Source organism: Drosophila teissieri, chromosome 2R (genome assembly GCF_016746235.2).
Source record: "Drosophila teissieri strain GT53w chromosome 2R, Prin_Dtei_1.1, whole genome shotgun sequence".
Classification (NCBI taxonomy): domain Eukaryota; kingdom Metazoa; phylum Arthropoda; class Insecta; order Diptera; family Drosophilidae; genus Drosophila; species Drosophila teissieri.
This window is the reverse complement of record NC_053030.1, coordinates 12,990,132-13,014,260: the sequence shown is the minus strand read 5'-3', so window position 1 is coordinate 13,014,260 and position 24,129 is coordinate 12,990,132. Positions and strand designations below refer to the sequence as shown.

General features: G+C 44.6%; 6 protein-coding genes across 12 annotated transcripts; 3 read left to right on the top strand and 3 right to left on the bottom strand.

Annotated features, from left to right (window-relative positions):
• Positions 1–96: 96 nt before the first annotated feature.
• LOC122612656 (bolA-like protein 2) lies at positions 97–547 on the bottom strand. Its single transcript, XM_043786406.1, has one exon. The coding sequence runs from the start codon at positions 406–408 to the stop codon at positions 148–150; it is 261 nt and encodes an 86-aa protein (XP_043642341.1). The 5' UTR covers positions 409–547; the 3' UTR covers positions 97–147.
• Positions 548–946: 399 nt separating this feature from the next.
• Positions 947–4,900, top strand: LOC122612468 (chromatin-remodeling complex ATPase chain Iswi). 2 transcript variants are annotated; one of them, XM_043786118.1, is made up of 7 exons: positions 947–1,030; positions 1,137–1,284; positions 1,345–1,562; positions 1,625–1,879; positions 1,941–4,056; positions 4,119–4,279; positions 4,341–4,900. In XM_043786118.1, the coding sequence occupies exons 2-7, from the start codon at positions 1,237–1,239 to the stop codon at positions 4,624–4,626; spliced, it is 3,084 nt and encodes a 1,027-aa protein (XP_043642053.1). In that variant the 5' UTR covers positions 947–1,030; positions 1,137–1,236; the 3' UTR covers positions 4,627–4,900. The 2 variants fall into 2 exon arrangements, with proteins under 2 accessions (XP_043642053.1, XP_043642055.1); XM_043786120.1 differs by lacking the exon at positions 947–1,030 and having other exon boundaries at positions 1,047–1,284.
• A 65-nt stretch (positions 4,901–4,965) lies between these two features.
• Positions 4,966–12,375, bottom strand: LOC122613071 (proton-coupled amino acid transporter-like protein CG1139). 5 transcript variants are annotated; one of them, XM_043787052.1, is made up of 5 exons: positions 12,071–12,375; positions 7,887–8,005; positions 7,434–7,665; positions 6,327–6,448; positions 4,966–6,261 (listed from the first exon to the last, which is right to left on the bottom strand). In XM_043787052.1, the coding sequence occupies exons 2-5, from the start codon at positions 8,003–8,005 to the stop codon at positions 5,301–5,303; spliced, it is 1,434 nt and encodes a 477-aa protein (XP_043642987.1). In that variant the 5' UTR covers positions 12,071–12,375; the 3' UTR covers positions 4,966–5,300. The 5 variants fall into 5 exon arrangements, with proteins under 5 accessions (XP_043642987.1, XP_043642988.1, XP_043642986.1 ...); XM_043787053.1 differs by lacking the exon at positions 12,071–12,375 and adding an exon at positions 9,454–9,554; XM_043787051.1 differs by lacking the exon at positions 12,071–12,375 and adding an exon at positions 9,178–9,296.
• Positions 12,376–15,604: 3,229 nt separating this feature from the next.
• On the bottom strand, positions 15,605–16,798 carry LOC122613803 (methylglutaconyl-CoA hydratase, mitochondrial). The gene is made up of 2 exons (XM_043788189.1): positions 16,394–16,798; positions 15,605–16,332 (listed from the first exon to the last, which is right to left on the bottom strand). Exons 1-2 carry the CDS (start codon positions 16,713–16,715, stop codon positions 15,755–15,757), a joined length of 900 nt encoding a protein of 299 aa, XP_043644124.1. The 5' UTR covers positions 16,716–16,798; the 3' UTR covers positions 15,605–15,754.
• A 347-nt stretch (positions 16,799–17,145) lies between these two features.
• On the top strand, positions 17,146–20,078 carry LOC122612338 (zinc transporter 9). Of its 2 annotated transcripts, none has more exons than XM_043785885.1 (8): positions 17,146–17,446; positions 17,501–18,371; positions 18,439–18,565; positions 18,628–19,034; positions 19,086–19,414; positions 19,467–19,541; positions 19,602–19,715; positions 19,777–20,078. In XM_043785885.1, the coding sequence occupies exons 2-8, from the start codon at positions 17,507–17,509 to the stop codon at positions 19,819–19,821; spliced, it is 1,962 nt and encodes a 653-aa protein (XP_043641820.1). In that variant the 5' UTR covers positions 17,146–17,446; positions 17,501–17,506; the 3' UTR covers positions 19,822–20,078. The 2 variants fall into 2 exon arrangements, with proteins under 2 accessions (XP_043641820.1, XP_043641819.1); XM_043785884.1 differs by having other exon boundaries at positions 18,424–18,565.
• LOC122612339 (arylsulfatase I) lies at positions 19,963–23,654 on the top strand. Its single transcript, XM_043785886.1, has 7 exons — positions 19,963–20,015; positions 21,628–21,747; positions 21,819–21,978; positions 22,034–22,121; positions 22,179–22,570; positions 22,647–23,391; positions 23,459–23,654. The coding sequence occupies exons 2-7, from the start codon at positions 21,643–21,645 to the stop codon at positions 23,652–23,654; spliced, it is 1,686 nt and encodes a 561-aa protein (XP_043641821.1). The 5' UTR covers positions 19,963–20,015; positions 21,628–21,642.
• Positions 23,655–24,129: the final 475 nt, after the last annotated feature.

Genomic DNA, 24,129 nt, shown 5'->3' with positions numbered 1-24,129 from the left:
TCACTTTCTTTGTGCGACTGGCGTTTTTCGGCTTGTTCGTTACCTCTGCGATCGGAAAGCGCAACCACCAGCAAACGAACAACAGGTTTTTGCGGCTAGTGTTGTATCGCCCGTATATATATGTGTGTGATGTTGTTTTTGGTACTACTATTGGGCTTTCACTTTCTCCCACTCTTCGGGTGTGTAGGATTTCTGTGAGAATGCATGGATTTCTTTCAGTTCTTCGGCCAGCGTCGAGTTGACTAATCTATGCTTCTGGAGAAGGGTCTTGCCGCTGAAGGCTGGCGACACGATTACGGCGCTGAATTTGCCGCCACAACCGTCCGATTCGTCCGTAACACTCACGTACTCCGTCTGCAGTTCCCTTTTGAGCTTCTCCTCGAGGTACTTTGAGTCATATTTACTCATATTGGATGGTTTTTTTTCAAACGAAGCGAGGTGATGAAGTGGGTGTGTGACCGTTTGGGACTTCGGGTATAAACAGGTTTTCCATCAGCCGGCTGGGGTTGTCTATTTTTACTGACTTGGCCACACTGAAAATTTAAAATGTAGTTTTTCGGATGTTTGCTGCGATTTATGTAAAAATACTTCAATATGAAGTTTATCTAAAATATTCTTGGAAATTTAATATATTTTTTTAGCTTGGGGCAGCTATTCAAAATCAATAGAAAGTACGAATCATTTTGTCATTTAGTTTCAATATTCTCCTAGAAATTGCCATTCGGGCAATATGCAAGTTAACTGTTCGAATACACTTTCTAAACTTAAACTAAACAAAACTCAATTTATTACCTGTTTCCATCTTTTTTTTGTTTGCATAGAAATATAACGGCACACGGCCAGTGCTGCAATTCATAACAAACAGAGCTATCATTGCCAGACATAACCTAGCCTATGAAGACTATCGATAGTTCATTTTCTCGAGCTATTTGCCGCCACTTTCGCTGCCGCAGCCAACTTCGCGCATTCATCGCATAATCTTGCGATAGCACGCGCAGATTTCCCACCATTCATTAAAAAAAAATCGCATGTAATTATTTACCATTTGTTTAAGCGAAACAAACATTGTTTTGTTTCAATTGTCTTTTAAGTTTGTACTGAAAGTGTGACTAACAGTTTGCACATTCGATTTTCAGTGCAAATTAAACGACGCCAGTGTGCAGCACGCTTGATTGCCGAGGGGAAATTTGTGAAAAAATTTTGTTTCACTAAGAGACAGACGCCGGCATTGCAAATATGTCCAAAACAGAAACAGCTGCCGTGGAGGCAACCGAGGAGAACTCGGTAAGTTAAAATACGGGGATTCCCTCCGGACTACCATACATATATGCTGATCTCTTGCAGAACGAGACAACTTCGGATGCGGCCACCAGTTCGTCCGGTGAAAAGGAGGCGGAGTTCGACAACAAAATCGAGGCTGATCGTAGTAGACGCTTTGATTTCCTGCTCAAGCAGACGGAGATCTTCACCCATTTTATGACCAACAGCGCTAAGAGTCCCACGAAGCCAAAGGGCAGGCCCAAGAAAATCAAAGACAAGGACAAGGAAAAGGATGTGGCCGAGTGAGTTCTACAGCCCATACAAAAGGCTCGTTTATTTATTGGTATATTTTTGTATTAAACAGTCATCGGCATCGCAAAACGGAGCAGGAGGAGGATGAGGAGCTTTTGGCGGAGGATTCGGCCACCAAGGAGATCTTTCGCTTCGATGCCTCACCAGCCTATATCAAAAGTGGCGAGATGCGTGACTACCAGATTCGCGGTCTCAACTGGATGATTTCGCTTTACGAAAATGGTATCAATGGAATCCTGGCCGATGAAATGGGTCTGGGAAAGACCCTGCAGACCATATCCCTGCTGGGTTACCTCAAGCATTTTAAGTGGGTATTAACAAACATTAAGTGCTTTAAAGAAAACTCTAAATACCATATTTACCTGCAGAAATCAAGCTGGACCACACATCGTCATCGTGCCAAAGTCAACGCTGCAGAACTGGGTGAATGAGTTTAAAAAGTGGTGTCCTTCCCTCAGAGCCGTCTGCCTTATTGGTGACCAGGACACCCGTAACACCTTCATTCGGGATGTGCTCATGCCTGGCGAGTGGGATGTTTGCGTGACCTCCTATGAGATGTGTATCCGCGAGAAGTCCGTATTCAAGAAGTTCAACTGGCGTTATTTGGTCATCGACGAGGCGCATCGTATCAAAAACGAGAAGTCGAAGCTCTCAGAGATTCTGAGAGAGTTTAAGACCGCTAATCGTCTACTTATCACGGGTACTCCGCTGCAGAATAATCTTCACGAGCTGTGGGCCCTCCTAAATTTCCTGCTGCCCGATGTTTTCAATTCGTCAGAGGATTTCGACGAATGGTTCAACACAAACACCTGTCTGGGTGATGATGCGCTGATTACGCGCTTACATGCCGTGCTAAAGCCTTTCTTGCTGCGTCGTCTGAAGGCCGAAGTGGAGAAGCGTCTGAAGCCCAAGAAGGAGATGAAAATATTTGTCGGTCTATCCAAGATGCAACGCGACTGGTACACCAAGGTACTGCTTAAGGACATTGATGTAGTGAACGGTGCTGGCAAGGTGGAGAAGATGCGGCTGCAGAACATCCTGATGCAGCTGCGCAAGTGCACCAACCACCCATATTTGTTCGATGGCGCCGAGCCTGGTCCACCATACACCACGGACACGCATTTGGTGTATAACTCCGGAAAGATGGCTATTCTGGACAAGCTGCTGCCCAAGCTCCAAGAGCAGGGATCGCGTGTGCTGATTTTCTCGCAGATGACGAGGATGTTGGATATCCTGGAGGATTACTGCCATTGGCGCAACTACAACTACTGCCGCTTGGATGGTCAGACGCCGCACGAGGATCGTAATAGGCAGATTCAGGAATTTAACATGGACAACAGCGCCAAGTTTCTCTTCATGTTGTCCACCCGAGCCGGTGGTTTGGGTATCAATTTGGCTACCGCCGATGTGGTCATCATTTACGACTCGGATTGGAATCCTCAAATGGATTTGCAAGCTATGGATCGTGCCCATCGTATTGGCCAGAAGAAGCAAGTGCGCGTTTTCCGGCTTATCACCGAAAGTACAGTGGAGGAGAAGATCGTGGAGAGAGCAGAGGTCAAGCTCCGTCTGGACAAGATGGTCATTCAAGGTGGCAGATTAGTTGACAACCGCTCCAATCAGTTGAACAAGGATGAAATGCTTAATATAATCCGTTTTGGAGCTAACCAAGTGTTTAGCTCTAAGGAGACAGACATCACCGACGAGGACATCGATGTTATTCTGGAGCGCGGAGAGGCCAAGACGGCCGAGCAGAAGGCAGCACTGGACAGTATGGGCGAGAGTTCGCTGCGGACGTTCACAATGGACACCAACGGCGAGGCAGGAACTTCATCCGTCTATCAATTCGAGGGAGAGGATTGGCGCGAAAAGCAAAAGCTAAATGCGCTGGGCAACTGGATCGAGCCACCGAAGCGTGAACGCAAAGCAAACTATGCCGTGGATGCCTATTTCCGTGAGGCTCTCCGTGTCTCGGAACCCAAGGCTCCAAAGGCTCCCCGCCCACCCAAGCAGCCTATCGTTCAGGACTTCCAGTTCTTCCCACCCCGTCTGTTTGAGCTGCTCGACCAGGAAATCTACTACTTCCGCAAGACTGTTGGTTACAAGGTGCCCAAGAACACGGAACTGGGCTCGGATGCCACCAAAGTGCAGCGGGAGGAGCAGCGCAAGATCGATGAGGCCGAGCCTCTTTCCGAGGAGGAGATCCAGGAGAAGGAGAATCTACTCTCACAGGGTTTTACTGCCTGGACCAAGCGCGATTTCAACCAGTTCATCAAGGCCAACGAAAAGTACGGTCGGGATGACATCGACAACATTGCAAAGGACGTGGAGGGCAAGACACCGGAGGAGGTTATCGAGTACAACGCCGTGTTCTGGGAGCGGTGCACTGAGTTGCAGGATATTGAGCGAATCATGGGACAGATTGAGCGTGGAGAGGGCAAGATTCAACGGCGGTTGTCTATTAAGAAGGCGTTGGATCAAAAGGTAGTTTTCTTTTTTGTCTTTCTGATTATCTTTTATTATATATGAATATATTTTCGTTGTAGATGGCGCGCTATCGCGCTCCCTTCCATCAGTTGCGCCTGCAATATGGTAATAATAAGGGCAAGAATTACACTGAAATAGAGGATCGCTTTCTGGTTTGCATGCTCCACAAGTTGGGCTTTGACAAGGAGAATGTCTACGAGGAGCTGAGAGCTGCTATAAGGTGGGCGGAAACCATGTCCTATTAACGAGTAAACCCATTTAACATTTTGATTCTCTCTCAGAGCTTCTCCGCAATTCCGCTTTGACTGGTTCATCAAATCCCGAACAGCTCTAGAGCTACAGCGTCGCTGCAACACGTTGATCACCCTTATCGAACGTGAAAACATCGAGCTGGAGGAGAAAGAACGCGCCGAGAAGAAGAAAAAGGGTCCGAAGGGCAGCGTATCCGCTGCAAGTGGAAGTACCAGCTCCAACACACCAGCACCTGCGCCCCAACCGAAGGCCAATCAGAAGCGAAAGAGCGAGGTAGTGGCTACCAGCTCCAACTCCAAAAAGAAGAAGAAGTAAGGCGACAAAGCGACCAGATATTCTCCTGAGATTCGGCTCTACACTCAGCACTAGGCAGTTAAATAGTTAAGACAAGCGATTACTTAAACATATTTCACTCAATATAGATAAATAGTTCATAACTCTCGCCGGAAGCAATTCCCCCTCAAATTCAGAATATCTTTTAAACACCCGCCTACACATCCGACTATATTACTATTGCGTGCCGCTGTATTCTATTCCAAATAATTGTATTCTGTTCTAAGACTATAACCATTATATTTATATAAATCAACACAGCAATCTGGTTATTTCATTTTGCATTTAGAGAGGGAATCCCGATAAGTAAAAGCCGACATATTAATTGTTTTGGTACTGTTCGCTTTATGTTTTGGAATGCTGAGCAACTTAACGTAATAACATTTATAAATTCTATGAATTGCAGCTTAGTTTGTGTAACAGGGCACTTAAACATAATATCATCTTGTTCATGCAGTCAACGGCATCGGCAATTTGGCATCCGAGCCGCTTGACCATGTTCAACATGGCCATAAGTTGGGTCTGATGTGGATGTGGGCTTTGCCTGCTTTTTGAACTCATACTCGTCTTTCGTCTCGCTTCCATTGTTGGAGCTACCTGCATCTAGTGTAATACTACGTGTCCGTTTGAAGGTTGAACCCGTTCCTATGGAAACCCTAATCGTCGCCGCTGTACATTTCGATGATCTCATTAATGCTGGCGACGGCACCAGCAATCAGGGCAAGAATGGAGAACACCCCCAGGAAGATGTTCTTGACCAGCTTCCACTTGCACACGCCCAGGCGGTCGGGCCACAGGTAGACGGTCTCCACGAAACTGGGCACAAAGATGCCCAGCAGCGAGAAGAACACGGCACCCACCAGACTGATGAAGGGTTCCAGGTTGGGGATGGCGGCAGCCACACCACCGCTCAGCAGGATAATGCCACTGCGCAGCAGGATCTGTGTAATGTTGTGCTTCTCGGGACTGAACTTGTGATTGATCTTGCGCCAGAGGATCTCGTTGGGCACATAGAACTGCAGGCCAAAGGTGAACAGGATGGCGACGGCCATCAGCAGCTTTGCTGTATCGCCCAACCAGTCGCCCTCCGGCAGATTCAGCGTGATGCTGCCTCGCACCTGGTCGCCAAATCTCACATATCCGAAGAATCCAATGATGGCATAGAGCGAGACCACAGTGATCATGGCAATGTTAAGAACGCCGGGGCATCCCAAGAACGCCTGGGGCTTCTTCATCGAGTTCTCCACGGGCATCACGACACCGATGCCCTCCATGGCAAAGATCACGGTGGCAAAGAACAGTGGAATATTGGCAGCCTTGGCGATCAGCGGCTTGTCGGAGTAGACCAGCGGCTCGTCGAACATGTAGTACAGAACGATCGCGAATGTAACCACAATGAAGATGTTGGCCATCATGGAGAAGGGCACCAGCCACTTGAGGTCACGGATCTGACCGATGAGCAGGCAGGGTATCACGGTTAGGGCAATGTAAATGCGCACGTCCCAGTTGATACCCAAATCATAGTTAATGACATCGTGGAAGGATGTCGCAATAAATACGATGTAAACACATGCCGCCGCATAGTAAGTGGCCATCAGTCCGATATCCACAAATTGCCTGAAGTTATAAATGCGGATTACCATTGAGGATCTTCTCCCAAATTATCCGTAAGCTCTACTCACTTGGCGAAATTGGAGTAGGGTCGCATCCCCTTGGGTCCGTACTCGAAGACCTTCTCCGCCGTCTCAGCGAATCCCAGAGCCGAAACCTTGGCATCCTTGCAAATGTTGTGCGAAGTTTTGACCTGCAAGTATAGAGTAGTAATGTAGTGAGTTTATGATAAATTTGTGTCTATTAAATTAAATACAAAAAAATACAACAAAAAATATAATTAAAACAAACATTTAAGATCCTTTTACTCCACATATGAATACTCAAAATAATATAATACTAAGGTCATCATTTAATTTCACGTTATACTTGAATATTAATTTAGATTTCTAATGTAATATTGATAGACTAGAACCATTCTTCCACTTTAGAAATAATCTAAGACTTGAGAGGATGACGCCTATTATTCCACAGAGGGAATGCGATTATAAAGTATTGCCTCGTCATTTCTTAATTGTAAATCAAATCGAAACAACTTTAGAAAATATATTAAGCAAGTACTACAACTAGTACCAAAAATAGTAAATCTTATTGATCGCAGCTAAGCACTCGAAAAGGCGCCCGCGAAAAATTCTAAATGACTGTCCAAATCCAAGGGTCATAAATCTGCTGACTCGAGTGGCTAGTTTATGGAGTATGCTCGCATTTTGATATATGACCGATAGATGATCGTTGATTTGGACTTTCCAAGAAACATTTGAATCAGTTGATTTATGCAATGTTTGGGCACGCGATTCCTGATGTCTGGACATCGAAGTGTTCCTAATACTGGGAAATTACGTCTTTGGATTTGCGAGGATCGGAAATACTTGATCGTAAGTCGTGAGTGGAAGTCGTAAAACTCCAGCAATCGCAGGTAGTATCTTCGCCGATAAGGGCAAGTGGGTCTGGACTAGGTTCTTTGACGCGTGCAACGATTGGACTGCCCGTTGCAGTGCTTATCTGGGCACAAGGTGTTCCATTGGCTGTATTGATTGGGCACCTTGAACTACTTAAGCCCCGGAAAACTACGTCAGCCATGGATTATGCGGCTCACCTGGTCTGGCTGCTGTCTGTCGTAAATTGCTTGAGTCAACAGCCAGAATCAGGTGCTAAAAAATCTTGACCACTTCGCTTACCAATATATGTACGCAGTGGGTGCAGAGGAATCCAACGATCAGCGTCATGGCCATTCCAAATGCCAGACCGGCATTGTGGAAAGCCATGGGCATGGCCAGAATGCCCGTGCCCAGCGAACTCTTGAGCAAGTGCGCCAGGGCGCCGCCGGCACTGGCTCCATTGGGATCGCGGTGCTCGAAGGGACTGTAGGGATCCTCCGTGAGGGAAAGCTCTTTCTCCGTCAAGTTGGCTCTGTGGGAAAGGATGAGGAAGCGTAAGGACATTGTAATAAAATTGTAATCTTAGTAAACTTTAAGACTATGCTGACCATAGCCATAAAATCTGATTTTGCTCATGGAAATTAACTATACAAAAAAGGGATAATAACTATCCAATGATACTATGTATAAGTTGAAGAATGAATAGTTTTCTAAATACTGAAAGTTTTTAGGAAAGAAGCTGGGCGTACTCACTTTGAGTTGAAGTCATTCAGCGTGGCCATTGAGTTGGAGTACGGAGGCGGGTTCTCAACTGGTGCCGCCGATGGGAGGGATTCCTGTCCATCGGGGGTAAATCCCTTGTTATCTGCCATCTGGAATCAAGAGTCGAAATTAAACGTTGATCGATTGGTATTTAATGGAATTAGCACACTTGATTGAGCGGCCGCACACGAGCAGGCTTTATCAACGAAAGGAAGCACGAGATTCGCTTTCGTTGGCCATTTAGGCCATTTAAGGCTCGGGTTAATCCGCTCGAGAGTTGCTAGGCACAAGCCGGGCGTATCTTATCGACTCTTGGAAACTTTCGAGTATTAGAATTGCCTTAGCAGAGAGATTTCTGGCACTGGCCCATCGTTATCGGAAATGGCTAAGAATGAAAATGGAGCTGGGAGTGGGGTCGAGCAAATAAACAACAATAGCACTTCGTTCATAAAACTCAGGTTTATGGTGCCCTAAAAGCGCTTGCAATTCGGACATATAATCGGACCCTAAATCAGCGTCCATATAGTAGTCACCACACATTTTTCCTATTGGGTTGATTCATTTCTGTGGGAAATAGTTGAAGTTCTTTCGCGGCTGCTGATCCACTGCGGGCATGTTCTTTGAACCCAGATTAGCGTAATCTTCGATTTATTTGTATTTATGGCGGGCACCCTCTTCTTTAAAATTTATGAATCCTTTATTGTACCAATATGAAAATTCTATTGGTTTGAAGGCAACAAATTTGTTGGCAATGAGTTCTTTAACAACCAATAATAGAGGGGTCACATGCTTGAGTTCTTAGCTAATCAAATTTCATATATGTAAATAATAACTAAAATAGCTCAAACTTGAACTGTGTACTTAGTCTTAATCACATGAAATTAAACAGTTTTCTGTATGGCTTCATGCATTCGTAATTAAATAAGATATTACTGAGATTACTATCTTCATTTCCATGGCATACTTTACTTCGATCGATCATAAAGACTTAGGGAGTGGAAAATTTCCGAAGTTGAGCCAGTATTTGCCCTAAAAGTTTCATCACAACTGAGATACGATTTCGATTTCTCCGGCAATGTTAATGAAGTGGAACTGCGAGCTGGTACAAATTATACAGTGCACTCTTATATTAGTGATGCATTTTTGGCGAATCGCTTAAGTTAGTGTACTGTATTTATAATTAAACAACAGGTTGTTTCTGCCTGCTTGAAAAACTCGTAGTCCCTTGATTTATTTCGGAGGCGCGGTGAATATACGTAACATCTCGTTTCCGGCTACTTACATTTCAGCAAGGATATTCCGGTCGAGAAAGTTATTGGATGGATGGATTGGAGGAGGACCGAACGCGTCCTCTGGCCAAAAGCAACTGAACGATCGGTTAGCCAGGCCAATGGGCGAGGGTTGTGGTTCTCGGGGCGAAAAGTGTCGGAAAGCGTCGAAATAATAATGTCCAGATATGATAACGACTTAAGGCAAGACAGGCTACAACAATCAATAAACAACAAATGCCCGCAGCATGCCACATTCACAGCTAATAAAATAAAACACTCAAAGCTACCTTTAAAATCAATTATCAACTGATAACACTATCGTGTCCGAACCAGGCCGAAAAGAACCGAACCCACCGGATCCGCAGACTAGAACTCAATCCAGTTAACTGATTTGCTGACCAGGAGGGACTGGCTGACTACGAACTGAAATCAAGAGTGCTCTCCCTATCAATGATGGATTTGTTCATTGATTTAAGTCAGCTCGTTTCGAATGTCCAATGTCCCATTACTATCATGGGAATCTATAGACCCTTGATGTCTAATTACGATCTGGAAAATCAAATAATAACGTTTAATGACCACTAATCGTGGTGGAAGGCGTTGTTATTATCAATATTATCTGTGCCCCGATAAGATTAGTGGTCAGTAATAGTCACTGTACCAGTGCTTTACTTCTTATGTAAAGAGAGCAAGTCGTCGATTTCTTGATTTCTCACTTTGAAAGCCCCAAATATCTTTTGATCGGACATTATTCGCTGTTTACCCAAAGCAATTGCCTGTTTGCCTTCTATATGGGGCAAATCGTTAAATGGAACCGCAAAATCTTTATGATCGACTTTTAATTGGGTTCCAGTTACTGGGGGGGCCCCATTTGTTATACGACATCACGCGGCCATACAACCCCTTCGATATTCAATCATACAGGTATCGGGAAATTCGGACATTGATTAGTTTCCCTGGCGATCCGAAACTTGCGGCATACTCGCTTTATGGCCAATTACATTAATTAGTTCCGCCATTTGGCTTATACGCGTCATCTAATTAAGGATCGCGTCATCGCAGTATATGGTCTTTGGCTATATACTAATATGCTATATGCTAATTGGCTATAGGCCTTGGTGCCCTGGCACAGCAACCGACTTCTTGGGTTTTGGGGATTCTCCTAATGAGCGAAACGGAACACGAATGATTCCGAGTTAAATGTTTGCTCAAACAATTATATAGTGATTTATAAAATCTTAATTGCAAAATACTACGTCAAACGATAAAAGTGGTGGGTAGGTGTGGCTTTTCGGATGTTGACCTGGATTCGGTGGAGGATTTTTGGAAGATACTGTTTTGATCGAGCAGATTACCCAGTGTATTCTTCCGCCACAAGGTGTGGATTACAAAAAACGACCTTTATCTCCGGTTTTTGCCTTATCGAAGCCATATTCTCCAGTATTAACTGCATTATACCCTGACCTGCTTCCATGAGCTCCCCCGCCTCCCCTCCCCACGAATGGCCTTCCCACCTGTTGCATAAACTGCGAAAAAATGCGTACAATTGAAATGGATGGGTATTTTGGAGCTTTAGGAATTTCTCCCTGCCAATTCTCGAGCACCGCCTTAAGTACCTTTAATTGGTTGCCGATTTTTTGTGAATGGCATTTCGAGTGGGATCTCTTTTGGGTCAATGCATTCCATTAATGCCAAGACGGCTTTTTGTTGCCTTTTTTTTTTACCAGTTTTCGGTGTTCGGTTTTCAGTTTTGTTTTGCTTTGTTTTTGGCTGCTTTTGTTTTGCTTGTGTGTTCGCTTCACGTGCCGCAAAAAGCGGCAGAAAGCAAAACCGTTGACCGTCCTGACAGTCTGTCAATATCATTCATTGAGCCCCAAAAACACTGAGAGAAACGTTTGTCAAGCAACTTATAATGAAATTAAAGTTTAATTGTATTATCTAAAATGCGTTCAATAGATAACCAAACAAACAGTTGGAAATAATCATGTTGAGGTTTTAGTATTAATGCTTATTAAAGTTTTTTAAAACTAATTTCCTTTCAAACATTTTCTGAACCACAACATTGGTTAACGATGTTGATACTATGACATAAATGTATCATATCGTAAAGCATAATAAGTAATGCCAAGCTTGTCAGTATTTAGAATGTAATATGTCCTCTAAACTTCGTAAGTAATAGGTTTCTTTAATTTGATGATAATTTCTCTCAGTGCAAGGGGAGTTGCGGGCTGGAAAAGGAGCCCAGTGTCAGACGATCTTGGTGGATTGGCTGGGAATGGCGCTTCGCGACCTTATCGCACCCACTTTCGATATGCAAAACGGATGAGCCTGAGTGGCATAATTGATCGGGCAGTTCGACAGCTTTGAAGTGCTGAACTTGCAGCTACATATCTCATATCTGATTGTTCAACTTTCGGGCATTAACTATATTATATATAAACGATGATGAGATAATGTGCCACCGCCACCTTGCCGACATTGAGTGACAACTGTGTGTGGGCTGTTAAAGGGGGGTACTTTTTTTATTTCGAGAATCTGAATTAAACGCCAGGTTTATTGTACCGTGAGTAGTGGAACCGTAAGGTAGCTGTCAAGATAAAACTGAGCCAATAATCTTTTATGGCATCCAATTCGACGCTTATCACCGCAACAAAAAAAGGGGGCGCAATGATTTTTCCCACTTCTCGTGCGGCTCACAATGGGCCAATTGAAAGTAAAAGGGGCTGGGATCGAAGATTTCCAAGCACTTTTTTGAGGCACTTTTCTTTTTTTGTTATTGTTATTGTTATTGTCACATGCAGCCGATAAATATGCCTGATAACTTATTTGATGTGCGGGAATTAATTATAAATAATTAGGGCACTTAAAAAATAGGCGATAATAAGCACAGCAAACAGTAATTACCTTTGGCCCGATTTAGTTCGCTGCGAACTTTGATGCAAAATTATAGAGAAATTATATTAATTGCCTGATCCAATCGCTTCTTCTCGACATTGACTCCAAAAAGAGTGTCTTTTTCACACAGTCGCGTTAATGACAGATATGCTCGATGGTGCGCTTATAAGGCCAGCATTTGCAGAAGCAATCAACACTATTTAACTTTGTTACTTTTGAGTTTTAACACCTGCTGGGTGTTGAAAGGATTTACGAAATTCGCGCGCGCGCTCCTCTTTGTGATTTTGATCCCGCTGACGATTTGTTGTTAACTGTCGGACGATCGCTTAGTGACTGATATTAAGCCAATGTTTGTGCTTTAATTTGTTGCTCCGGCGGCGTCGCCAGAGCGGCTATAAACCCGGCCAGACACACAGATACACAGATACACATGAGTATGTCATGTGCATGAGTATATGAGTATATCCCCACACATCCCATCCCAACGAAGCTCGGAGACGAAGGCGTTTTGGTTTCGGATCGCGCAATTAGCGCAATGGACAATAAACGTTACCGTGACGCAGGTGGGGCGAAGTCGGCCTCTCTCTCAAAAAGGTGAGCATATACGTATGGATACATATATACATATGTGCTGGGGGTATGGGTGCTTTCTACAGATCGCGCAGCATTGGGCATTCGACGGCCAGACAAGTCTGCCTCGCTCCATTACTCATACGCCGTGTGGCCGCAGAGGAGGAGGCGGAGGAGATAGGAGTAGCAAGATCGGAGGATTCCGAGCAAGTGGCGGATGATGATGAGGATAACCGGGTGCCCAGAGAGCAAGCGAGATGTTGTTGTTAGGGGAGATTCTTATCTGTGGATATATGTATGTGGATGCCACTTTGTCGAATTGGATTTGTTTGGCTTATGAACACACTTTGCTTATCTGATCGCATTTCTTTCAGGAAAATTCCCAAGACCCCAGGCCAGAGTTTGGGCATACTTTTGGGGGCCAATAGCTCTGCACTGATTACTCTTACCTTTGAAGACAATCAAATCACCCTGTATCCTTCAATGATAATGATAACTATCAATCTACTGTTACAGCTAAAAGACTGTAAAACTACACAGAAAAAGTTAAAGCAGGGATTTATTAAGAATTTTACATCATAAAAACAAATGAATTTGAAAAGATCATTTCATTGAAACTGAGAACTTTCAAAACTGAAATGGAAACAACTGAAATTGCAAACAAAAGATAATTATTGGAATTTAGGTAAGCATTGCAATAGTAATTATATAAATATTAGCAACCTTATTATTTTACAACGGCAATAAAGAAATAAAACCCCGATAGGCACTCATATCTTTTCCAGTGTCTCTGGACATGCATGCTGCGAACTTGCAGCTCGAGAATACGCGACACCTTGCAGCTCTTTGAGCCCCATAGCCAATACCCCCTGTCCCCCATTTTACATGCCGCCCCTCCCAACAATCACTTAGTGCTGCCTTGGAGGCTTCTCTTTTAGACAGAGTTTAGTGATTGACTTGTTTCAAGTAGCCAGCTCCCCTTGTTAGCTGGTTTTGTTGTCTGGCCATAAAATATGAAAAAACGATCGGTTTTGTTTGCTTGTGCTTAGTTAGTTTGTGGCTTCAGTGGGACAGTGGAAAATTTTTAGCGGCATGGCAAATGCTGTAGACAAAATGCATTTTCCACGTGATGTGCATTTCGAATGCGTCGAGTTCAAACAGTGTTAAGCCAAATCGATTGCCAGTTGCCGTTGATTTACGGGGGCATTAAATCTGGAGGCAGTATTGGGCCAATGGCGTAATTAAGTATCGGTTAGACAAGCGAGTTCTGGAATTGCGATAATGCGATAACTCAAGGGTTGATTGGATATAGTTCTGCTGGGCTATGGATATTGTAAACACCGTATCTTTAATTGCAGAGTACCAGCTGATAAAGCATGATGTACGAGCCGTGTTGTGTTGTTTAACAAGGTTTTCTATTGACGCAAGACAACTGCACGTTGCGTATACGACATGTGGCAGCCTTGGAAGGCTGATGGTCTGATAAGCTAAAAGGTTCTGCCAAGAACGAGACCTGAAACCCTTTTGAAGCAGGTCAAGTACTTAGTCTATAGCCGCTGCAATATTGACAATACGATTCCTTATCGATGTGGAATTTGGAAAACATTCACTACCGCTGCTGTCCCCGTATTGACTATCTTCGTTGAGCCTGATAAAGTCGTACCGCCCCATTGGAGAATTAACGATTGTGAAAGCCTCCTGGATGGGTCCTCTTAAGTGCTTAAGATATTTTCGGCTCCCGGGCGGGGATTTCCCACTCATCTGGTATACATTGTGCAGCCTTGGAACTGCGTCTCATCAATCTAATTGATTTTCAAGCGGCAGCTCAAACACAAACGCAAATACCTGGAAAAAGTTAAATCAGAAAAATCCCCCTCCCTTGAAAAGATACTTAAGGCCTCTTGTCACCGGATTCCGCTTCCCTGCCTCATTACAATGCGCATCGCATCGCACTGGCGTTCGTATATCTGACCAACTGATCGAGCTCGAGCAAATGGAAATGGAAATTTAACGTGCTCCCGTCGAGAAATTCGCGTCCAAAGCACATTGTGTGTGCATTATCGTTCATAATAACGAGTCAAAACAATAAATAATTGATTTGCTTCCGCAATTGGCTTCCGGATCTGCCTTCTCGCCGTGTCTTGGGGTCAACTCGGTTCGAAATGGACGCATCGGGCACTGAGTAATTAATTAACTGATTAATTAATATGCACACTGCGCAGCTTGCCGGCTGAGATTTTGGTTTTAGATTCCGATATTTCGGATACGGATAAACACAGCTTCTGACAACGACACTGACCTTGCCCGATGTCAAACACCCGCGACGCATTTTGAATTTACGGCCACAGTCGCAAACTTCGATCATGAATGGAGGTGAATGAGTGAGATGGTGACGCAATGTAGACTCGCAATCAAAATCTGGGCTAGTGGGGGTGCTCCCAGTCATCCGGGTGACAACTTCCTTGACTAACCGGTTGAATCTTAAACGGCGGCTCCACAAAGTGAACTTATTTAGCGCCTTTTCTGCTTCTTGTTGGCCCAGGTGACAGAACGCCTTTGTTTGAGCGGGCCCCAAAAATACAATAAGTGTGGCGGAGCACGCCCTGTAATATACATATTTGCAGTATGCAAATTACCTGTTGTACAAATGACAAACGAACGCACAGTCATCTGGCAATAAAAGCTGCTACTTGTAGGCTGATTTGCCATGCAATCACACTCAACTCGCATGACAATAGAAAGTTTCTAACTCTGCGATTCTCAAGAAATTCCGATTTCCGCATAGTTTGACTACAGAACTATCAAGGTGATTTTTGCACCCAAGTTGCAGTTCTATGCTGGGCGTGATCATGCAATGCAAATAGGAGTGTAAGTCGATCGGCCGTATTTAATGGCTGTAATTACTATTCCCATGATTAAATAGAGATGCGTCATCGCCGGTATTAAAACATTGTTTAGCTGCAATTAGCGTAATTAAAGTTATTTGGCAGCTCGATAGGATCGAATGCTTTTAATAAAAACAATTCAACTGGGCTTTGCCGCTTCGGTGTTTCTACAACAGTAACAGGTTAAATAATAAATGCAATTTTCAGCTTAACGTTAGGGGAGTGGCTCACTATCTATTTACTCCCCCTTGTAGACGGGCTTCCGCTTCTCGGCGAAGGCGGCGAGTCCTTCCAGACGATCCTTAGTGGGTATCACCTGCGAGTAGCAGATCTCCTCGATGGAGTAGCCGGTGGCCAGGTCCACCTGCATGCCTTTATCAATGGCAAGTTTGGCCATTCGCACGCCCACTGGCCCGTTGGGCAGGATTTCCTCTGCCAACTTAAGTGCCTGCTGATAGGCGGCGTCCTTGGTTTCGTTCTGTGTCACCACATGGTTGATCAAGCCCAGATCTTTCGCCTCTGCTCCGTTGAACACTCGTGCCGTGAAGATGAGTTCTTTGGCTAGAGCAGGGGACAGAATGCGGGGCAGTCTTTGGGTGCCACCGGCTCCTGGTATGATGGCTAGCCTTGTCTCCACCAGACCCATCTTCGTGTCGCTAGCAGCAGTGCGGATGTCACAGGCCAGAGCCATTTCCAGCCCTCCGCCAAGAGCAGCTCCATCCACAGCGGCGATCACGGGCATGGGCAGCTGCTCAATGGCAATGAGCAGGCCCCTGAGCTCTTTTACAAATTCTGTGGCTTCTTCGGGACTCATGCCTGGTATAAATAATAGATAAGTTAGCTTTTTCACAGGGATTTCAGACATTTAACACATAACCTTTGCGCTCTTTCAAGTCCGCTCCGGCACAAAAGATTCCTGGACTAAGACTCCTCAATACAACCACCCTCGATCCATTGTCCTTCTTGATATCTTCCAGGACATCGGTGAAGGTCTCCACCATTCCCCGGCTGAATGAGTTCTTTGCTGCTGGTCTGTTTAGGCCAATAACTGAGATCCCCTGCCGAGGTCCATCCAAACGCTCCACGAGAACTTCACTTCCATCGCCATAGGGCGCCGCAGCCGCAAAATTGCGATATGCAACAAGTGGCCGTGTTAGCTGTCGAGCCCATCTAGACGCTCCCTTCATTAACATTGACATTTTATTGTTGAAAACAGATAAAACAAAGCGAAATAGGCAATTGGGTGATTATAAAACGACCGGCAGAAAACAGCTGTTGCGGCCAGTGCTGACAAAAGCTTAAGGCCACTATCGATAACAGTATTACAGAGGCCAAGGCGGCTAAAAAGCTTGTTCACACTGCTCTTACATTTTACGCCGTATCTTTAAACAATAATATTCAAAATAAAATTAGTAATGTATAAGGAAGGGATGCGTTGCTGTATGTGATTTTATTTAAATTTTATTTTAAATGTTTCGAAGTTGCCAATTTATAATTTATAGACTTGCAACCTATGCATTTATTTACGCACACTACTTATCAGTATGCTGCTCGGTGAGAACATTTGATAACCTCTGCGAGTGTGACCAAACTGTGTTGGCATGGAAAGAAAACCACAACATCAACGGCCAAAGCACAGGCAAAAAGCGCCAGCCGGTGATGGTTAAATTTTCAGTATAAAAATTCGCCAATGTATATTTAAAGTACATTTCCAAGCAAACCCTCGACGCTCCACGGATTGTGGCTCCACGAACGATTGGGGCATTCCACAGACTGATCCTATCTGGAATAGTTGCGGCCGCAATTCGTAATCCACCCGTTCTATTTGGCCCGCATGACGTAGTTTTGCGCTAGAGGAGAAACCACGGAGCACCCCCAACAATAGAAAACCGATTGGAATCTATAGTGAGATAGTGACGCAGCGCGCCGTGTAAGCAGTACCATATGTGTGAAAGAGATAAGCTTGATATGTATTCCTCTACAGTGCAGGATGATGTTGCGCGGCGTGCAGATCCTGCAGCGAAGACACCAGCACTTTGGAAAGGCTTTCAGCCAGTGCTCCTTGCGCCAAGATGCCAGAAATCCCTGGAGGCGGAACGATGGCGAGTCGTTCAAACTACAACCGTGGAAGCGACCATGCATGTTCCTTCAGTTTCGCTGCAGCGCCAATGACAGTGATTCCAAGAAGGACACAACTTTGCAGGAGGAGTGCACCGCTGGTCCAGTTGCGAAACCAAAGGAAAAGGAAACGAAAAACTTTGAGGTGAAGACAACAAAGGGCATCCTGTCTATCAGCACCACCATCGAGGACTCCAAGATTAACGAGATTGTGTTTGAAAAATCCGATCTGCCACCGCTAACCAAGGTGAAAGAGCCGGCATTGGTCGCAGGGGCCATCAATCTACGTTCCAGCCCCACTGCAGTAGTAGCTGGTGCTCTGGGATTGGGAGGGGGCTCTGGTTCCATTATAAATCCTCTTGAAACAGTGGCAAGCGCTTCTGCTGGTGTTGTGCTAGCTGAAAAGGCAGGAGAAGTTGGTCGAACATGCCCACCGGCAGAAGTGACGCCTCCAGCGCCTGTGATTCCTCCAAAGCGACCCCGTTTCGATTATCGTGCTTCCCTAGAGCGCAACTTTGTGACCCCCAACAGAGCCATCAGCGATTTCTTGCTGACCGCTGCTCAACTCGAATCTCTGCCCAAGATTAAGCGGAGATCGCCGTACGAGCAGGAGCCCCCTATGACTGTCTACTGGCGACGCGATGTGGAAGCTAAGGCTGTAGAAGTGTGGGGATCCAAGGAAAACCTGTTGCGGGAACGACTCAAGCGGGAGGTGGAGCGCAAGCAATACCAGCAGAGTAAGTGTATTTGTGTCCTGTGTCCGTTCTACCTTTAATATGGATGCTAAAGTCTACGACTCCGCAGATCTATTCACTGTCAAACGGCGGTTGCGCGACTACCGCAGAGAGATGGGATCTCGAACCAAAGTTATGCTCGACAACAGAAAGGAGTCTGAGAAGTCCGGGCAAGTGGTGGCCACCGCCATCGCTATGTGAGTTATAAAGTTTAACACACAAACTGGTGTGTTTATAAATAACATTTGTCCCCCTTTAGCAATGCAGCTAATTTGCTTTTCAAGGCAGGAGGCTGGCTGTACAGCGGTTCCCACAGCATGTTTGCCGAGGTTATCCATTCTTTGGCCGACCTAATCAACCAACTCATTCTAGCCTTTGGCATCTACAAGTCCTCTCAGAGTCCGGACATAGATCATCCTTATGGATACATGAACATGCGATACGTGTCCTCGCTGATTTCGGGCGTTGGCATATTTTGCGTAGGCTGTGGCCTGTCCATCTACCACGGTATTGATGGCATTCTACATCCAGAACCCATAACAGATCTGTTTTGGGTGTACTGCATCTTAATGGGATCGTTAGTTTCTGAGGGAGCCACTTTGGTGGTGGCTATCAATGAGCTTAAACGATCGGCCAAGGAAAACAATATGACCTTTAAAGATTATGGTGAGTTTTTCATGTGTAATATGCAATTTGATTATACTGCTTATTTTACAGTGATTTCTGGCAAGGATCCGTGCGTGAATGTGGTGCTGTGCGAAGACGCTGCAGCTGTAACTGGCGTTATGGTGGCTGGAGCTTGTATGGGATTGAGTAGTTACACAGGATCCCCCATTTTTGACGCCGCTGGATCACTGGTTATAGGTGCTCTCCTGGGCGCTGTGGCCTCTTTTATCATTTATACAAATGCTAATGCGCTGGTGGGGATATCCATTGCTTCCGAGCGTCTAGAAAAGATAAACTCTGCTTTGGAGGCTGATGTGATGATCAGAGCGATTTACGATGTCAAGGGAATCGATATTGGCAACGCTCGGGTTCGGTATAAGGTAAAACCTTGCTCCTAAAGGGCTTCAATGATACTAAAGTTCATTTCCTCAGGCTGAACTTGATTTTGACGGCCGTGAGCTGACGCGTTCGTATCTGGATAAACAGGATCTCGCAAAACTGCTCACGGTATGTGGTATTGACCCATTTCTGGGCCTGTCAGTGACCGGTTTTTGTTTACCCCCGCAGACTGTTCGAGGCTTTCAAAAGGTTGAGGATCTGGAGAGCTTTCTGCTGGATCAAGGCGAAAACATTGTGGACCTGATGGGCGGCGAAATTGATCGCATTGAGATGAACCTGCGGGTTAGTTATAATGGCTGATAATCTAGTTATTTTTCTTCAACTTTTCTTCATCTTTGAACAGACACAATTCCCGGAAATACGTCATGTGGACCTGGAAATACTCTAAACGCCCTCTATTCGCCTGGAGGACTGTTAAATACATAAAGCATTGGGTGATTTGGTTGCTTTCTATAAGAAAATAAGAAATTATTGCCTGTCTAGCATATATTTATTTCCCACTGTGTACTTCTAGATGTAAATTTAGAGCTAAGCATTAAAAGTGTATTGCCGCGGGCTTGACAGGAGCCCAGTGGTTTGAAGGTATGCATATATCTGTTTCTTAAAGTAGTTTGTTGAATTAAAGAGCCTAGATATTCCTTAGTATCCCGTGTCTATAAATAATGGGCTCATTGTGCAATATTTTCCCTTTCTGGTGCCCTGGGTCACAGGTCAACGAAAGCAAGAGTTTTCCTTTTTCCCCCTTCGCTGCCATTTCAGCGAACGAGCGCTCTTCGCCTGTGCGAATAGATTTCGATCTTTAACAGCGTTTTGCTTTCACTGTTAAAAGTACGCGGCGCTGGGCTCGCAGTTTGGGAATTTTTTCAGTCTGACTTGGCGCGTGAATTAAAACGGTTGGCGGTAGGTGTGCGCTTAGTGCCGAATAAATAACTACAAAGTGTTATTTATGTTCCACTGTGAACATAAATTATTTGCAAATACTGCCGTGCATATACGCATATATACAGTGTATTGAAGTTATTTGACAAATAAAAAGATTGAAAAATCAAATCGATGACTAAACCCAGACATAAGAAACCTTAATAAGTTAACGTGTTAAATGAGCATTGCCTGCGGTTTATTTGTTCGTTTAATTAATTCCAAAATCGAGTAAAGCAAATAAACCTTCGAGTGCTAAAGAGCGTGAACTTTACTAATCGCCACAAAAGTATTACAACCGCCAGTTGAGTGATTTTGCATAAACAGACTTCTTTTGAATCTCATAACGGGTTAGTGACCTATGACAAACAATAGAATTGTTTGTTAAACAAAGAGTTTTCTGCATAGCAAAGTGAGAGATCACATTGTGTCCAACATTTTGGGATCTTAAAATAACAGAAACCAATATTTGAACGGTTGACAATGCATAATATAATATTGTTAAATAGAATAGAATAGAATAATATCCAATTGATTTAAAGTGTAAAGTGCTGCAAACTTGATAACATTAGATATTGTAATTCTGCTAAAACTTAAACACTTATTAAAACCTATTTTACTCACTTAACAGTTTCTGAGCTAATCAAAGAGTAATATATTCCACATATTTAGGTGCTTAAACTTTAAAGTTGGTATACAGTTAGCCTGTTTGTCAGTGATTAATTATAAGTAATTCATATGTATTACATTTATTTTGGTAAAATCGAAAGAGCATAAGCAGTGCGATCTGCCCAGCAAAAGTTTCCGAATCTAATTTGGTTTTTTAATTTGAGCTTTCCGATTGCCGCGAGTGGTACTTGTTGACCCATTAACGGTGCAAACAGCGACAAACTCAATTTACATGCTAATTAGGTGCCACATGGAATCGCTTTGAACAATGGCCCAATGAGTATACTCGTTTCCCATTCCGTACGTTCTTAGGGGTATCCCTGCGATTAATGAATCGCAACTGCGAATCAATTGATTCGGCGCAGGTGAAGAGCAACCCACTCATATTGAGGTCACATTGAGTGCAATTGCTGATTCAGTTCCATTTGCACTGGCAAATGAATTCCCACATAGATGACGATCAATGCCATTCAATGCTATTCAAAACGCTGGAAGATCAATCAATTGGGTTCAGCTCGTTCTCGAAATGACTGTCACTGCGCTTCTCTGCAGCACATCAATTAGTTAAATAATTGCATTTTATGGAATATAAATCACAATCTGCCAGTTTTCCAGGTGCACAATGTGGTTTTTATGGCTGACCTGTCTGCTGCTGCCGAACTTGATCGCAGGTGAGGATGAAAAACCTGCGCAGCCCAACATTATATTCATTTTGGCGGATGACCTGGTGAGTTTTATTGATTACTTTGAATTTAATACCCATACTTTCTTATTGTTTTGATATTTTTGCTATTTTAGGGCTTCAACGATGTGGGCTTCCATGGCTCGGCGGAGATTCCCACGCCCAACATAGATGCTTTGGCTTACTCTGGCATCATTCTGAATCGTTACTATGTGGCGCCCATTTGTACTCCATCCAGATCTGCCCTTATGACGGGCAAATATCCCATACACACGGGTGTGTTGAGGTCATCCTTTTAATTTTGTTATAATTATTAGTGCCACTTTTGTAGGAATGCAACATACGGTTCTTTATGCCGCTGAACCAAGAGGTTTGCCCTTGGAGGAGAAAATACTACCCCAGTATCTGAATGAGTTGGGGTAGGTCAGTGTGATGTAGTGATATAGTGACTCTATAAACACAATTTTCAATTCCAGCTACACCTCCCACATAGCCGGCAAGTGGCATTTGGGCCATTGGAAGCTGAAGTACACTCCACTCTATCGCGGCTTTAGTAGCCACGTGGGCTTCTGGTCGGGTCACCAGGACTACAACGATCACACCGCCGTGGAGAACAACCAGTGGGGTCTGGACATGCGCAATGGCACGCAAGTGGCCTATGACCTGCATGGCCACTACACCACGGACGTGATAACCGATCACTCGGTCAAGGTGATTGCCAGCCATGATGCCACCAAGGGTCCCCTCTTCCTCTACGTTGCCCATGCGGCTTGCCACTCGAGCAATCCGTACAATCCTCTGCCAGTTCCGGACAACGATGTGCTCAAGATGGCGCACATTTCCCACTACAAACGACGAAAATTCGCGGGTAAGTTGCATTTGCTACTTACATACATAAATTGGAAAAAAACCAAACTTTATTAATGTTCAAAAAACCTTTTCAGCTATGGTTTCCAAAATGGACGACTCTGTGGGTCAGATTGTGGATCAGCTGCGCAAGTCAAACATGCTGGAGAACTCGATCATTATCTTCTCCTCGGATAATGGGGGTCCAGCCCAAGGATTTAACCTCAACTTCGCCTCCAACTATCCCCTGAAGGGTGTCAAGAATACGCTGTGGGAGGGAGGAGTTCGAGCGGCGGGTCTCATGTGGTCACCTCTGCTCAAGAAGAGCCAACGGGTGTCCAACCAGACCATGCACATCGTCGACTGGCTGCCCACGCTCCTGGAGGCAGCTGGTGGCCAAACAGCCGTGGCTAATCTCAGCCAGCAAATCGATGGCCAGAGCATTTGGCGGGCATTGGTCCAGGACAAGGCGTCCCCACGCCTGAATGTGCTGCACAATATCGATGACATATGGGGCAGTGCAGCCATCAGCGTTGGGGATTGGAAGCTGGTCAGGGGTACCAATTACCGGGGAAGTTGGGATGGTTGGTATGGTCCTGCGGGGGAGAGAGATCCACGTCAGTACGACTGGCAGCTGGTGGCCAGGAGTAGGGCGGGCAAAGCACTGGATGCTCTCAAGATGCTACCAAGTCGGGCGGATCAGCAGAGAATACGAGCAGCTGCCACGGTGTCGTGCGCGGGACAATCCTCCCAAGGAACCAGCTGTGAGGCCACCGCCTTCTCTGCCCCGTGCCTGTTCCACATTCGCGATGATCCCTGCGAGCAGTACAATCTGGCCAAGCAGTAAGTTCTGCAATCTGTGAAGTTTATTGTAAAGTGTTTGCATTCTTTCTAAATATGTATATTTTAGATATCCGGAAGTTGTAAACGCATTGATGGCGGAGCTCGAGCGATTCAATGCCACCGCAGTGCCGCCTTCGAATAAGCCCGCTGATCCTCGAGCCGATCCCAGATTCTGGAACTACACGTGGACAAACTTTGGGGACTATCAAAATAACGATGTTGATACTCTTAGTGGGGATATAACGTTGGCCAAGACTGTGTAGAATAAAGATATGATATGAATTGGCTTGGAAGATCTTAAAAGTATTGAAATAGGAATAGACGATAGATAGATAGATAGATAGATAGATAGATGCAGATAGGATCTCACTTTCATAGGTGTATGTATTGAAATAGGAATAGACGATACATAGATAGATAGATAGATAGATAGATAGATAGATAGATAGATAGATAGATAGATAGATAGATAGATAGATAGATAGATGCAGATAGGATTTCCGCTTTCATAGGTTACCAGTTTTAAATGGCAATTGACTTGAAAATACCACACAAATAGGAATGTAAATGCAGTTTGTTTATTATGAGACCCTCAGACAGGGCAAAAGTATTTATTTGTTTGTAAAATTGGTTTACAGCTTAGGTTGCTTAGCGCATTATGAAAATACAAATACTTGCACGATTACAAACAAACATCAAATGCGACAGTTTTGATTTCGAGTGCGTACATTCAATGCG